Below are 14901 nucleotides of genomic sequence, written 5' to 3' on the forward strand. Positions count from 1 at the left end.
TGTAAGGCGGAATTGAGTTGACCCGACCGCCCCTGGACATAGGTGATCCGTGATCATCGATAAGTTACCGCCCTGTGGGCCCGCCGCGAACATCCACCGCCGACGTACCTATCTCTCGGGATCCCCACCCTGGCAGCCTCCCCCGCGTAGACTTTGCCCAGGACAGGTACAGAGCAGGCGTACGGCCCCGCACCTCACCAGCCTCAGTCGCCGCCTGCCGCACTTGGGCCCTCCCCCCCCCCCCCCCCCCCCCCCCCCCTCCTCCTCAAGGCCGCCCCCGCGCTCCCCCTCTTCCTCCTGCGGCGGCTCGTGGCACTAGCTCCACAGAGGACACGAGGAGGGGGCAGCAACAAGCTCTGCTCAACAAAGCAGCTAGCTGCTTTCTGCGGGCCGGTCGGTTGGTGATGGAGCTGCACGCGGGCATGGCGTTCCTGGACCTGGTGGCGAAGCAGGTGGACCCGGGCGCGCCGGGGTTCTGGCGCGACTTCCTGCTGGGCATGCTCAAGCCGCTGGCGGCCACGGCTGTGGTGGCCATGGCCGTCGCGCTCAGCTTCTCGCTGCGCCTGGGCCTCGAGGGCGAGATGCTCTACGCCATCGCGCGCGCCTTCCTCCAGCTCTCCGTCATCGGCTTCGTCCTCCAGTTCATCTTCACCCAGAAGAACGCGCTCTGGATCCTCCTCGCCTACCTCTTCATGGTACCTCTCTGCTCCCTTCCCCCTTTTCCGTTCCGTCCCGATCGATCAGAGCCTGAGTGAGTGGCTGCAGCTAAAGATGTCATTTTTTTTATAAACTCTCCAATTCAGCTCAGGACACCATCGTTTCTCTCACCAATTCACTACACACTACTACTCGTCGTCCATGGCTGACAATTGAATTGACCAACGCGCGCGCGCACGTTCTCTCGTCTCGCAGATGACGGTCGCCGGCTACACGGCGGGTCAGCGCGCCAAGCAGGTGCCCCGCGGGATGTACATCGCGTGCGTCTCCATCCTCGTCGGCACCGCCATCACCATGTTCCTGCTCGTCCTTCTCAACGTCTTCCCGTTCACCCCGCGCTACATCATCCCCGTCGCCGGCATGATGGTCGGCAACGCCATGACCGTCACCGGCGTCACCATGAAGAAGCTCCGGGAGGACGTCAAGATCCAGAGGAACCTGGTCAGTCACTCACCTCAGCTGCATTCGACCTTGTTTGCCTTGCTGCTCGATTGTTTAATTGCTTGTCTAATAATTTTTCAAAGTTCTGACTGAGACCACCAAGAAATGGTACAGTACAACATGCTCATAATCTCTCATAATAGTTTAATCTAATTAATTATATTATTCTGTTGGTGATGTCAATCAGATGAGTCTGAAGATTCATTAGCATCTCCTTTCTCTGCATTAATCAATCAATCAGGTGGAGACGGCACTGGCTCTGGGCGCGACGCCGCGGCAGGCGACGCTGCAGCAGGTGAAGCGGTCGCTGGTGATCGCACTGTCGCCGGTGATCGACAACGCCAAGACGGTGGGGCTGATCGCGCTGCCGGGCGCCATGACGGGGCTCATCATGGGCGGCGCGTCGCCGCTGGAGGCCATCCAGCTGCAGATCGTCGTCATGAACATGCTCATGGGCGCCTCCACCGTCAGCAGCATCCTCTCCACCTACCTCTGCTGGCCGGCCTTCTTCACCAAGGCCTTCCAGCTGGACGACAAGGTCTTTGTTGACTAGGTAAGCTAGGATGTTCTGCAGGGAAGCAGAATCTGTAACTTTGGGCTTTGGGTGATGCTGAATTTACTGAGTTTGCAGTGATGTTGATGACGACTTTCAGCGTCAATGTTGATGGCGAATTACTGAACTGTAATACTAGCAGTTTAGAGATTGCGAAAGCGTCCGTGTCAGTAGAAATTTTAGCTTCTGTTATTTCTGATGAGTACTACACATGGCGCCTCTTTTCCTTGCAACATGCTCAAGAGGAAATGCCACATTTCCAATTGTGACCTCTTTTCCTTACAACATGCTCGAGGAAATGCCACATTGCAAATTGTTATGGATCTAAAGGAGGTGGTGATGGAGAGCTGAGGGCATGTTTGATCCATTAGCATAAAAAATTAACTAGCTAATAGCTAATAGGTGCTAATTTTCAGGAGAGGACTGTTTGGAATGACCTGCTAATAGGTGGTTGGATAATGAGTCGAAAATGTGTGAACTATTAGTAATTATTAGCAATTCCAAACCTGCTAATGGAATTAATAGTTAGCAACCCCCCAGCTAATAATTAGTAGGTCTGTTTGGATCCACTAGTACTAATTTGAGCTGCTTTTTTTGTGCTAACAGATTCAAATAGGTCCTAAGTCTCGGGTTTGACAAAAGCTAATTGGAAGTTCTGATTAGTCTGAATGTCTGAGATCTCCAAAACTCGATGTCTTTTTTTTTCTCAGCCGGGACTTCACGCGTATTTCATTAAGAGGGAGAGCTGAAAGAACAGCTTACACAACATAGCTACGGGAGAATCCATAGTGGTCCGGAACGTAGACAACAACAGAACAGAAAAAAGGCGTTGGGGAGAGGCCCTTCACCACACACCTTAAACCTAACTGACTATACTTGCAAAGTAAAAATACATCAACGCAAGGGTGTCAACAACAAAGATGAAGCCACGGTGGTAAATCATCCACTGTGAAGCGACGAGACTACAACATCGAAGTATTTGACTAAGCAACATGGCGGCAAAGTATCCGCTAGAGTGAACGCGGCAAAGTATCCGCAATAGGGGGGCCATCACGCCCTTAGCTGCCGGCATGAGGGGGGCTTCCTAAGCAACGTCAGCGGCAAAGTATCCACTCGAACAGCAACAAGGGCAAAGCATCCATCAGAAGAGGACAACGACAAAGTATCTGCTGCGAAGAACCGAACGACTGTAGGAACACCAAGCATGCTGGACATACCATTGTGAAGATGAGCTTGAAGCACACATAGGCACATCATAGGAAGGGGCAACTCTGGTGAGAGAAGCGGGAGATGGGATGTTGAAGTGCACCAACAATGGCTTTAGGAACGACATTGACATCTGCATACGCCAACACTGTTGGTAGAGCGCACGGGTAGGACTTTCGTCCCCAACCTGACCCCGATGAACAGAGACTAGAATGACGCCCCCAAAGAGGTAGATGGTGCAGGCTGCATCACCGCTACTGGCTCGGAGGAACCGGGCATGGTTTTCACCCAGAGACTACACATCCACAGAGGGCCGCCGTTTCCCTCGCGGCACCCACAACACCAATAAAGAGCCCAAGACGCTAGGGCAGGCGTCATGACCACAACAGACTCCACACGACCACAATAGCCACGCTCAACGAGGTAAGGCACCACGAGGCTAGGATCCTACCGCATGAAGAGAGGGCCGCCAGGCAACAACAGACACAGGAGCAGGCCACAGCCAGCCCCGGCCACTAGTAGGGGGAGTCAGGCCTCTGCACTGGCCACCACGACTAGCTGGCAGAGGAAGCCATGGCCCTAGCAGGCCGCAGCTGTCGGCCGGCCGACCGCAGCCCTCGGACAACGCAGATGCGCGCGCCGCCTCCGGAGAACACCGACCCCCGCACGTCAAGGCCAGATCCGGGCAAACACCCGGTAGAGGATGGCCGCCACCTTGTCCTGGCTAAGGTAGGCCACGACTACGGAAAGAGTCATGAGCTTTAATTGTCGCCCTGACATTCGCGGCGTCCACACTGGTCGTCGTCGTCATCGCGATGGCTACTACGGACGTCTACTGGTGTTGGGTCGAGACGGTCACGTGGTACCCTCTCACCATCATCGACGCCATAACGCCACTTCTAGTCGTGGGGTGGAGCACGTCCATTCCTTCTCGGCGCGTCCTCCACTAGGTCAAGGTGCACCATCACCTTGAAGGTGAGGCCCGGACGGCCATGAGCGGCCGGGCCATCATGAAACCCTACTTTCCTACATGACAAGGTGAGCCAGGTTACCTTCGGGATGTCCTACGGGTTGTGCGTGAATGCCCAAAGGCAGAGTGCCCCGGTGTCCTCGTAGTCCAGTGATGATAGATCGACATAGTGAAGGTCGTAGGCGCTTGCGACGACCCTCTTGGCGATGCTCTCATTCCAAGCCTGCAGAGGGTTGCCCTCTAAACATAGCTAGACATTGTACTTGAGGTCGCAGATGTCACCATGTGTGATCAGTTGCTAAGGTTGGGTGTGGATGTCGAGGTTGCCATAGGGGAACCTTCCTAGAGCTGTTGCTTCATCGCGGTGGTGGCGGTGCTTGAAGTCATCGGGGAAGTGCTTGACGACGAAGACATCCTCTGGGCGAACTACAAATTGGTGGCAGATGGCCTTCTTAATGACTGCTGACTCTACCTTCCAGTGGTTCTTCTTGAGCCAGGCCACCATGCCATGCATGGAGAGGCGGTCCAGCTCATGGTCCATCTTTTCAGTGGAGAAGGCCACAGCTACAGTGTCCTAGGGGCGGTATGAAAGCTCTAGTTTGGTTTTGGTGAATTGATGAAACCCTATGTGCTAACCTATTCGCTCTAGTGATCATGAGATAGGTAGCACAATTCCAAGTAATGGAGCAAATGAAGATCATGTTGATGGTGGTCATGGCATGGTGATCAAGTGCTTGGACTTAGAAAAGAAGAAAGAGAAAAACAAAAAGCTCAAGGCAAAGATGAAATTTGATAGGAGCTTTTTGGTTTAGTAATCGAGACACTTAGCGAGTGTGATCATATTTAGGATCGATAGCCATACTATTAAGAGGGATAAAACTCATATCGAAATATGGTTATCAAAGTGCCACTAGATGCTCTAACTTATTGCATATACATTTAGATTCTAGTGAGTGCTAACACCCTTGAAAATGTTTGTGAAAATATGCTCACACACATACACAAGGTGATACACTTGGTGGTTAGCACATTTGATCAAGGGTGGCAAAGTTTGAGAAGTGGAGGAGGTGAACCGAGTTGACTGGACTCTGCCTCGGGCAGTGACCGGACTCGGCCCTATGTCTGATCAGGTGGCACGTAGAGAAGGGCACGCTCGGCCGTATGATCGAACGCTGGCGCAAAGAGTGGACCAGACGCGCAAGGCCTGCGTCCGGTCCCTGGTGACGTACGCTGACGCAAGGCGAAGGAATTGGCCAGAGAGGATCGGACTTTGGACCGCGTCCTGTCATGCGTGACCTGACGCGTCTGGTCATGATTTTGCTTCTCTGGATGCTTACTAAAAGTGATCGGACTCTAGGCGAGGGTGCGTCCGGTCGTGTCTTGGCCATGGCGCGCGCACGAGCTCTACTGCTGATCGGCGCGTCCGGTCGTGTGACGGGCGCGTCCGGTCTTGATTTAATCGCGCAGGTGTTGGAAGATAGCCATTGGAGATCAATAGCTGAGGTTAAATGTTTGGTGACAAGTGGCAGCAATCAGGCGACCGGACGCTGGTGGCGTGCGTTCGATCGATCTGACCAGCGCGTCCGGTCACCCTGAGTTGGGTTGCTCTGTGAACCCAATGGTTCTATTTTGAGGGGGTCTCTATTTAAGCCCCATGGCCGGCTCAAGCTCACTCTCTTGGCCATTTTCATTGATATAGCAACCGTGTGAGCTTAGCCATAGCCCTCCCACTCATCTCCATCATAGATTCATCATCTTTGTGAGTTTGGGAGTGAATCCAAGTGCATTGCTTGAGTGATTGTATCTAGAGGCACTTGGTGTTCGTGTTTTGTTGTAGGATTCGCTTGTTACTCTTGGTGGTCGCCTCCACCTAGACGGCTTGGTGCAACAAGGATCATCGAGCGAAGAAAGGTGCTTGTCTCTGGCTCTGATCATGGTGATTGTGAGGGGTTCTTGACCTTTCTCCGTCGGAGAGCTAAAAGGTACTCTAGTGGATTGTTCGTGGCTTGTGTGATCCTCATCTTGTGTTAGTTGTGTGGCACCCTATTGAGGGTTTGACGTGTGATGCCAATTAGCGCGTGAACCTCCAAGTGAGTGAATCGCCATAACGAGGACTAGCTTGCCGGCAAGCAAGTGAACCTCGGTAAAAATTCTTGTGTCATCTTGTCCAAGGATTTCTTAGTATTCATTGTGATTGACTGTGATTGATTGGCTCCATCATTGTGATTGGCTCAATTTCTCTATATGGCGGTATAATCATCACATCCCCTACCTTGCATTATATATTTCTAGTGTTGCTTCGCTCTTTAGTGTAATTAATTTTGAGAGCAAGCTTGTGTCGGGTCTAGTGGTTAGTGTGGCTTTAATTAGTCTTTGAGAGCACACTAACTTAGTGTAGTGACATAGCCATTGTGTGCTTAGAGATCATAGACACTAGAATTGTGGTAGGTGGCTTGGTTTTTTAGTAGGCTAGCGCAACACTCGCTTCGCCGTTTAATTGTCTAACATATTTGCTAAGTGTTATTGTAGAATTTTTCAGTAGGCTATTCACCCCCCTCTAACCATTAGGACCTTTTATGGTCGGAGGGGTCCCTAGGCCTTGCCATCATGGTCCTTCCGAGGGGGGTAGGGGAGTTGTGGTCGTCAACTGGAGGAGGAGCTGTCGGGAGTTGGGGAGTTTGCTGCCGGGAGGATGAAGCCCTGTCTCTACATTCTTTGCTTTTATGCCCCTATCGGGCACAACTGATGCACCACACAGATCCCTGCATTCTGCAGTTGCATGGCTAAGGGAGAGACATCTGAAGCATTTACCTCTCATGGGCCTTAGGAAGTCTTTGTTGGGGTAGGAGCGTGTGGATGTGACCTTGGTGTCTAAGGACCTTGAAGGAGGTGGTTCCTTGTATTCGGGGAGTTGCCACCAGTGCTTCGGAGAAATCTTGGACCAACTAGCTTCTTCTTCTACCGCATGCAGGGGGAGGACAGCTGGCACACATGAATGTGCCCCAGCAGCGTGCAGACTTGCCCCGGCAGCCTCCTTGAGCAACGAATGCACCCCAGGGGCGTGTAGGCTCAACCCGACAACCTCCTTGAGAGACCCACCTCGGGAAGGAGCTCCGCCTTCAATACGGGGCGCAACAGCCGCTCGAGGATGAACTGAATGCCTTGTGGCCAGTGCGTCGGTAGTTGGCGATATTGTTGCATATCTGAGGCAAAACTTTGTGGACGTATTTCATTGTTGAGAGGGAGGAGAAACTCACTCGCTTACGGGGCCTACCATCTACTTGGTCCGTCATGCAGGGAGCAGCAGCGGACGCTCCAAGGAGTAAATGTGGTCCCAAGTCAATGGATTTGATGCCGGGGCGTCGGGGCGGTGCCATGCGGGTCGCCAGGCTTGCACAGTGGAGGATAGGCTCGATCTGCCGCTATGGGGCACCATTGGCTAGGAGAGTGGGGTGTAGGGGGGGTGGTCGTGGGACGAGGAGCACGCTCCAGCGGGCAGCGAGGGGGGGGGGGGCTGTAACAGAACCGACCAATTATACGAAATTAAGTAAGAAAATCATCCGCCAGAGCAGACGATTTAGCAAACTTAAGCCCGTATAACCTGGTAGTCCGTGAAATCGCGAAGGATTTCAAACCAACTTCCATACCAGCCAAGATCGTAATAAGTTTAGCGGTCACCATCACATATTACATAAAAGTTTGCATCACGGATACATCAGAGTTTCAACATAGTTATTACAAAAACCAGTTCGAATAAAAGTAGCGGAAGTCATTTGTTCAAACCACCCACACACGCAGAGTTCAAATATAGTGCCAGCGAATGATCATCTCCAACAAAAGCATCAGACGAGACGTAAGGAATGACCATGCCCATGGTCCTAAGCATCACCCATCGCAGGATAAAGGCAGTTGATACAGTAGCCGTAATACATCTGCCCATCTGCAACAAGTGGGAATAAAACCCTGAGTACGAGAAGGTACTCAGCTAGACTTACCCGACATAACCGAAAATAAGTGACACCAAGGATTACGATGGGCTTTATAGTAGGGTAGCTGACTCATTTGCAAAAAGAAGCATTTTTAGCATTTCAAGAACTTTTCGAAAAGCATGATTGCTAAGTTAATTATTATTAACCTGCCGACTAGATTTGCACCTATACTAGAGTAAACATGTGATTAAGCGGATAATGATAACCAATGATCATTAAACAACTTCCATACTGTCACATCCATTATAACTGTCCAAGTGTTCCATAACATTTACTACGATAAAGTAACTCAAGTCAAGTGCTCACTATCCAGGAGCGATGGCGATTCGAATCGATTCCTAACCAGCTGGTGATTTATTCCTTACACAAACCTCACTCACCCGCTAAAGTGAGATATTGATCACCGAGTCAACTTTCCAGGAATCTCAAGTTTGCCAGGAACCACATGTACCCGGGGCCGACCGACTGCACTTTGGTCTTATCATCCCGCCCCCGTGTCCTACCACACCTGCTTCGGCACAGTGCATTGCGGGCAATCTACTCGGCCCGAAAAATCTCCCAGCTTCGCGGTCGGAAGGTACTTTATCCGGCCAGCTAAATGTAAGGCATGCGTTCAACATGACTCGAGGCCCAACAACGGTCGGTCCTTAATCGACACAGACGGAAAACACTACAGTCCAAAACTCTGCAAGTCTCCGTCCGGTCTCAACTTAATTTAACACTTAGTTATACCATGACTTCATAGTCATCCAAGCAGATCCAGGTAACCACCTATAGCTCGCAGGTGACAGGAAATCACCCGACTTCTACCGGTCTAAGCCAGCTAAGCATTGACTCGACTGCGGATACCAGGGTAACAAGGATATAGTATAACAAAGGTAAACAAGGTATAATGCAGCAACGGTTGCAAACAACTCCTGAACGTAATGCATCAATTAAAGTAAAGCATTTAATTAAATAATTGCAAACCGGGAGAAAAATGCTCCGGGGCTTGCCTCTCTCGAAGGAGCTCGGACGGTGATCTGGGCACTCCGGAAGTTCCTCAACGTCCTCCTCGTCGGCTTCTGGCACTTCCTGCTGCTGCACCTCGAGTGCTCCTCGGGCTCCTCGAGTATGACGACTGGGTTCTCGGTTTGCGATCCTGTATGATGCAATGCGCATAAGTGATTATGCAAACGGTGCATTGAAGGAGATGAATGCAATGGATATGTTTAAATGCAAGGTAGTCAACATCATCCAAGAAATTATACTACAAGCACATGTCATCTACTGCATTCTCTTCTACTACTAATATGTTTAAGTCAACACACCTTATCAAATGCTTCAAAGATACACCAAAGCTATTATTATTAACTAACCTTGTATTAAAGAGGATTATTTTATTTCCTTTTTAATTAGGGCTACAACAGCAATCTATATTTCTGGTGCTTATAAAAATCTGAGAAAATTACAGTAGCATGGTACTACTCTAATTAGACTACCATCAGATTTTCATGGTGTTTGAATGAGTGAATTAGCCTACACAAAAATCACAAGCTATGGCATGATTTTGTACATAAAAATACTTTGAACTGCGAAAAGTGTCAAACAACAGAATTAGTATTTTTCCTAGGTTCTTCATAGCATATAATGACTGTACAAAAATTGGCACATGCATGTTTTATACAAAGTTTGCTCTCTAGCAAAAATAACAAAAATCAGCTATTAAAGGGACTTGAACTACACCTCAAAATTTTCCCACAACACATGCATGAAACATATTTTTCCTAGGAAATACATGACATAAGAAGATTAACAAACTTGGAATCATATTTTTCTGAAGCCTATGGATTTTTTCTACATATTTTTCAAGTTATCAGCAATATTCATGATTAAATGAAATTCTACAGCAAAGTATCTCAAAATGACATGCACAATTTTTCCTAAGTAGATCTGATGATAAGGAACCTAGCAAAATTTGTTTCAATAAATTTGGAGCAAATTTGAGTACCCAAACAATTTTCAAACCATTTCAAATTTCAAATAATAAAGAATAAATGAAAAACAATTCATTTAAACGATACCGGGCCAGCCCACTGGAAATCAGCTGGCCCATGGCCACTTTTGGCCCGCGCGGTCCGAGCAAAAGGGGAGCGCAGCGGCCTGGCAGGGGCTTCGGCCCACGGCCGCTTTGGCCCAGCTCGGCCGAAGAGAAGGGGACACGCCGGCGCCGAGACTACGCGGCGGCGCGGCTCGGCCAGCGACCGGCGGCCATCTCCGGCCACGGCAGGGCGAGCAAGCGAGCGCACGGGATGCGCGAGAAGACGGCGAGCGCGGTAGGGTAGCTAGGCGAGGCTGGAGAAGAGAAGGAAGACGACTTCCATGGCGGCCGAGCACGGCGGCGCCATGGCCGTCGGTGGCGAGGCTCGGGGAGGCTCAACCTGAGTTCGGAAGGCGGCGCAAGCGTGAGCGCGACTTGAGGGAGGGCGAGGCGGAGTTGCAGGCGCGTGATTGCCGGTCGAGGTGAGGAAGCCGCGGCGAATTGCGCCGGCGGGTACGTGGGCGCGGCGAGCGGCAGAGCGTGAGGCTCTCGGCTCTAGAGGGGAGGAGAGGCAGCGCGGGCGGGAGTGAGCGAGCGCACGGGCACCAGCAGGTGAAGGCGGGCGCGTGGGCGCGGGGTCAGGCCGCGGCTACCGCGTGGCGGGCGACGCCGGCACATGGTCGCCACGCGGCGGGAGTTCTCTGCCGCGGTCGGCGCATGGGCGCGTGGTGAGCAGGGGAATGGCGCGGGGCTGGGCCGAGGCGAGCGCAGCGCGGGATGGCGTGAGCAGGCCGGCATGCGAGGTGGGCGACGCGCGCGGGCGGGTTCGCTGGCGCGCTGGGCCGGCTTCGGCAGGCGGGCCAGAAGCGAGGCGGCGGCCCGCGAAGGAGAAAAAAAATCCTTTTTCCAAATATAATTTTCAAGGAATTTTTAAATGCCATCTTTCAAATATTATTTTGAGCAAGAAAATGACCTCTTTTGAAAATGTACCAAAAATGAAAGTTGTTTAGAATTTAATTCTCTACAACTTTGCTTTTAGGACCACAGCCAAATTCTTTCTAGATTTTGAATTGTAAGATCAAAGTCCACGTTTAGCTCAAAACCCTAATTTTGGGAATTTATTTTTGAAGCCAAATTTTGAATTAATTTGAATACAAACATTGCTCCAAAAATTGAACTAAACATTGCTAGATGATTTACAATAGTAGCCAAACATGTTTTACTAACCTAGCAAGAAAAATTCAGGGCAAAACAATTCTTAAACAGGTGTATGCAACATTCAGGTTTCACGCATGTTTCAGATGTTTCAAAGCAATGTTTCAATTGTTATTCACATGATTAAGCATGTATGATTTGGATGCTTGATGATGCATGATATGCGTGATTTGCAGTGCCTAAATGTAGGCATAACACCGGGGTGTTACAGGGGCAGCCGGCGCCGGTAGATCTGGGCTTGCTCGCTGTGGGGGCGATGGGAGGGGTCGGGGTCAGGCTGCAGCTGGAGAGCGTAACGGCTCCATTTTATGTACCGTTGTCTGACTCTTTGGATTTCTTTTCAGAATCTTTTGGAAGCCAGAAGAACATCCAATATATCTCTCTTCATGGAAATTTTCCTAGTGGCAGCTTAGTGTATTTGGAAGGAGCGAAATGCATTGATTTTTGAAGGGAAACCCCCCCTGTCTTGTGGACTGGAAAGTCGCTTTTTGGCATGATGTTCTTCTTCACCTCTACAGAATCTAAGCCCGGTCTTCGTACTACTATCAGAACTTGGCTCAACAATCTTGAGTAGTGTATAGGTGTTTCTGTTTTCTTCTTTGGCCATTTGGCTTTTCTTTCTTTTTTTCCATTTCTCTCTTGTTTCTTCTTATTTCCTTGTGTGCGTTTTGTGTGAGTGGATGTGGGTTGCCTGTGTTGAATCAGCTTCCTACTGATTCTGTTCGGATGTAAGTTCTGTTGCTTAACTGAGTTGTCGGGGGCTTTGCCCCACGGTTCTATTTAAAAAAAAATGGCGGCTCAATCTCTCCGTGGCGGCGTTTGTTCCTTTTCATCGACAACGAGTACATACTGATGATGAAAATACTGCGATCCTTGTTAGAGCGTACAACGGTCGCCTAGGTGTGAGGTGAAGGTGTAGCCTGGGTAGCTTTGTTCCTGTTAGAAACTTAACATTCCACAAAAACACCTTTTGTGGCCGTGCATTCAGCTAGAATGTGTTTTATGGACTCCCTTTCAACTGCGCATAAATCACAGAAAGCAGTTGGCTCAATTTGGCGCTGATTAAAAATATCCTTCGCCAGAAGGAATTCATGGAGAACCCTACACCAGAAACCTTAACTTTCGGGGGACACACTAAGCTTCCAAATTCACTTCCATGAATCATCTCTTGATCCTCCCGGCATCAACTCATCACCACAAATACGCGTTGCGTCCAACTTTGGGTAAGCTGACTTCACCGAATAATCGTCATGTTTCTCCGGCTCCAAAGCCCACCAATCATCACCCTGTGACCCAGGGTCCGGCGACCGTGGACGCCCACCCGGGCTCCGGTACTGGCGCATGCTAGAGTTTTCATTGCAACACCCTCTGCAGCAAGCTTCAAGACGTATGGTTTGATCGGCGCCCTGTGATTTGCGGAGGCTCAATTTAGCTACTGGGGACATCCACCGCCCTGTGGGCCCGCCGCCGACATCCACCGCCGTACCTATGTCTCGGGATCCCCACCCCAGCCTCCCCTGCGTAGACTTTGCCCAGGACTGTCCTCCTCCTGCGTCGGTGGCTCGTGGCAGCAAGCTCTGCCCAACAGAGCAGCTGCTTTCTGCGGGCCGGTCGGGGATGGAGCGGCACGCGGGCATGGCGCTGCTGGAACTGGTGGCGAAGCAGATGGACCCGGGCGCGCCGGGGTTCTGGCGCGACTTCCTGCTCGGCATGCTGAAGCCGGTGGCGGCAACGGCCGTGGTGGCCATGGCCGTCGCGCTCAGCTTCTGGCAGCGCCTGGGGCTGGAGGGCGAGATGCTCTACGCCACCGCGCGCGCCTTCCTCCAGCTCTCCGTCATCGGCTTCGTCCTCCAGTTCATCTTCACCCAGAAGAACGCGCTCTGGAGCCTCCTCGTCTACCTCTTCATGGTATGGTATCCACCGTCTCCGATCCACCTCCTCCCCGCTTCCTCCACTTTCGTCTCTTCCCGATCGATCAGAGCCAAATTCAATTTCCATGGACGCGTGCGTGCTCTGAGTGGCATGGCTGTGGCAGACTGGCTGCAGCTACAGATGCCATTTTTATAGATTCCCAATTCGGTTCAGGATACCATCGTTTCGCTCACCAACGCTCTCTTGCAGGTGACGGTCGCCGGCTACACGGCGGGCCAGCGCGCCAAGCAGGTGCCCCGCGGGAAGTACATCGCCTGCGTCTCCATCCTCGTCGGCACCGCCATCACCGTACTCCTGCCAGTCCTGCTCAGCGTCTTCCCCTTCACCCCGCGCTACATCATCCCCGTCGCCGGCATGATGGTCGGCAACGCCATGACCGTCACCGGCGTCACCATGAAGAAGCTCCGGGAGGACGTCAAGATCCAGAGGAACCTGGTCAGTCAGTCACCTCTTCATCGCTGACCTTCGTTTGCATTGCTGCTCAATTGTCTTATACTCATCCTTGCTTGTCCAATTCTTCTCGGTTCTGCAAGGACATGGCACGAAAGTCAGAAGCTGTTACATCAGAAACAGAGCACATGTAGCGTTCATAGTTTTTTAGTTCTTTTTTTTCGATAAGGAAAGCTTTATTAATTTCAAGATCGTTACATCGAGATGATACCAAACCCTTGAAACACTTCCGGCCTCTGTATAACAAGCACAGCCTTACAAAAGATCTTGAAATAGAAAGACACACTAATAACACTCAATTTTTTTAGTTCTTGCTTATCGAATTCTTTATAAAGTTCTGACTGAGACCCATGAATGGTACGACAAAGACAGAATGACGAAAGTTAGACGCTGCTCATAGTTGCCTGCATCGATCAATCAGGTGGAGACGGCGCTGGCTCTGGGCGCGACGCCGCGGCAGGCGACGCTGCAGCAGGTGAAGCGGTCGCTGGTGATCGCGCTGTCGCCGGACATCGACAGCGCCAAGACGGTGGGGCTGATCACGCTGCCTGGCACCATGACGGGGCTCATCATGGGCGGCGTGTCGCCGCTGGAGGCCATCCAGCTGCAGATTGTCGTCACGTACATGCTCATGAGCGCCTCCGCCCTCAGCAGCATCCTCTCCACCTACCTCTGCTGGCCGGCCTTCTTCACCAAGGCTTTCCAGTTCGACGATAAGGTCTTTGCAGACTAGGGAGCATGTTCTGCAGGGAAGGCGAGTCCGATCCGACGCTTGCTGGGTGTAAAAAATCCACAATGGGAAGAAAAAACTGTAACCTTAGGTGATGGTGATTACTGAGTTGCAGTGATGTCATGTAGGAACAGAACTGTTAATTTTCAGCGTCAATGTTGATGGTGAATTACTGAACTGTAATATGTAATACTAGCAGTTTAGAGATTGCAAGCATCCGTGTCTGTAGAAATTTTAGCTTCTGATATTTCTGATGAGTACATAACACATGACCTCTTTTCCTTACAACATGCTCAGAGGGGAAATGCCACATTGTCAAAGGTGATGGTGATGGAGAGCTAATTCTGTTAGTTTCTATTGGAGGCTCCGATTAAGAATGTCCGGAATCTCCAAAACACGAAGTCTCGAGTTTGAGACAAAAGCTAATTGGAAGTTCCGATCAGTCCGAATGTCTGAGATCTCCAAAAGTCGATGTCTTAGGATTGGGCCTTTTCAAATCACAAGTTCCCAAATCCTTTTCCTCCTTTGTTTAGGGCCTGCCCCAGCTTTTGGCCCAAGGTGCGGCCCGCCTCCGCAGCCCAGCTTCAGCAACCGGGCCTCCTTAGCCCGCCTCCGCAGCACTCGGCAGCTATCGCCAGCACAGCAGCATTTTCCGAGAACACCCTGCAGGAAAGATAT

The 14901-nt window shown here is 51.0% G+C and overlaps 2 protein-coding genes across 2 annotated transcripts; both read left to right on the forward strand.

Annotated features, from left to right (window-relative positions):
* Window positions 1-257: 257 nt before the first annotated feature.
* Window positions 258-1801, forward strand: LOC136513672 (UPF0014 membrane protein STAR2-like). The gene is made up of 3 exons (XM_066507635.1): window positions 258-695; window positions 913-1158; window positions 1400-1801. Exons 1-3 carry the CDS (start codon window positions 405-407, stop codon window positions 1709-1711), a joined length of 849 nt encoding a protein of 282 aa, XP_066363732.1. The 5' UTR covers window positions 258-404; the 3' UTR covers window positions 1712-1801.
* A 10716-nt stretch (window positions 1802-12517) lies between these two features.
* LOC136514340 (UPF0014 membrane protein STAR2-like) lies at window positions 12518-14363 on the forward strand. Its single transcript, XM_066508319.1, has 3 exons — window positions 12518-13019; window positions 13233-13478; window positions 13915-14363. The coding sequence occupies exons 1-3, from the start codon at window positions 12600-12602 to the stop codon at window positions 14224-14226; spliced, it is 978 nt and encodes a 325-aa protein (XP_066364416.1). The 5' UTR covers window positions 12518-12599; the 3' UTR covers window positions 14227-14363.
* Window positions 14364-14901: the final 538 nt, after the last annotated feature.

Source organism: Miscanthus floridulus, chromosome 16 (genome assembly GCF_019320115.1).
Source record: "Miscanthus floridulus cultivar M001 chromosome 16, ASM1932011v1, whole genome shotgun sequence".
NCBI classification, from domain to species: domain Eukaryota; kingdom Viridiplantae; phylum Streptophyta; class Magnoliopsida; order Poales; family Poaceae; genus Miscanthus; species Miscanthus floridulus.

Excerpts from the sequence above, each read along its gene's own strand:
- LOC136514340 (XM_066508319.1), top strand. The coding sequence starts at position 12,600 with ATGTCTCGGGATCCCCACCCCAGCCTCCCCTGCGTAGACTTTGCCCAG. Across the intron at positions 13,020-13,232 it reads TCCTCGTCTACCTCTTCATG|GTGACGGTCGCCGGCTACAC; the intron begins GTATGGTATCCA and ends GCTCTCTTGCAG. Across the intron at positions 13,479-13,914 it reads TCAAGATCCAGAGGAACCTG|GTGGAGACGGCGCTGGCTCT; the intron begins GTCAGTCAGTCA and ends TCGATCAATCAG.
- LOC136513672 (XM_066507635.1), top strand. The coding sequence starts at position 405 with ATGGAGCTGCACGCGGGCATGGCGTTCCTGGACCTGGTGGCGAAGCAG. Across the intron at positions 696-912 it reads TCCTCGCCTACCTCTTCATG|ATGACGGTCGCCGGCTACAC; the intron begins GTACCTCTCTGC and ends CTCGTCTCGCAG. Across the intron at positions 1,159-1,399 it reads TCAAGATCCAGAGGAACCTG|GTGGAGACGGCACTGGCTCT; the intron begins GTCAGTCACTCA and ends TCAATCAATCAG.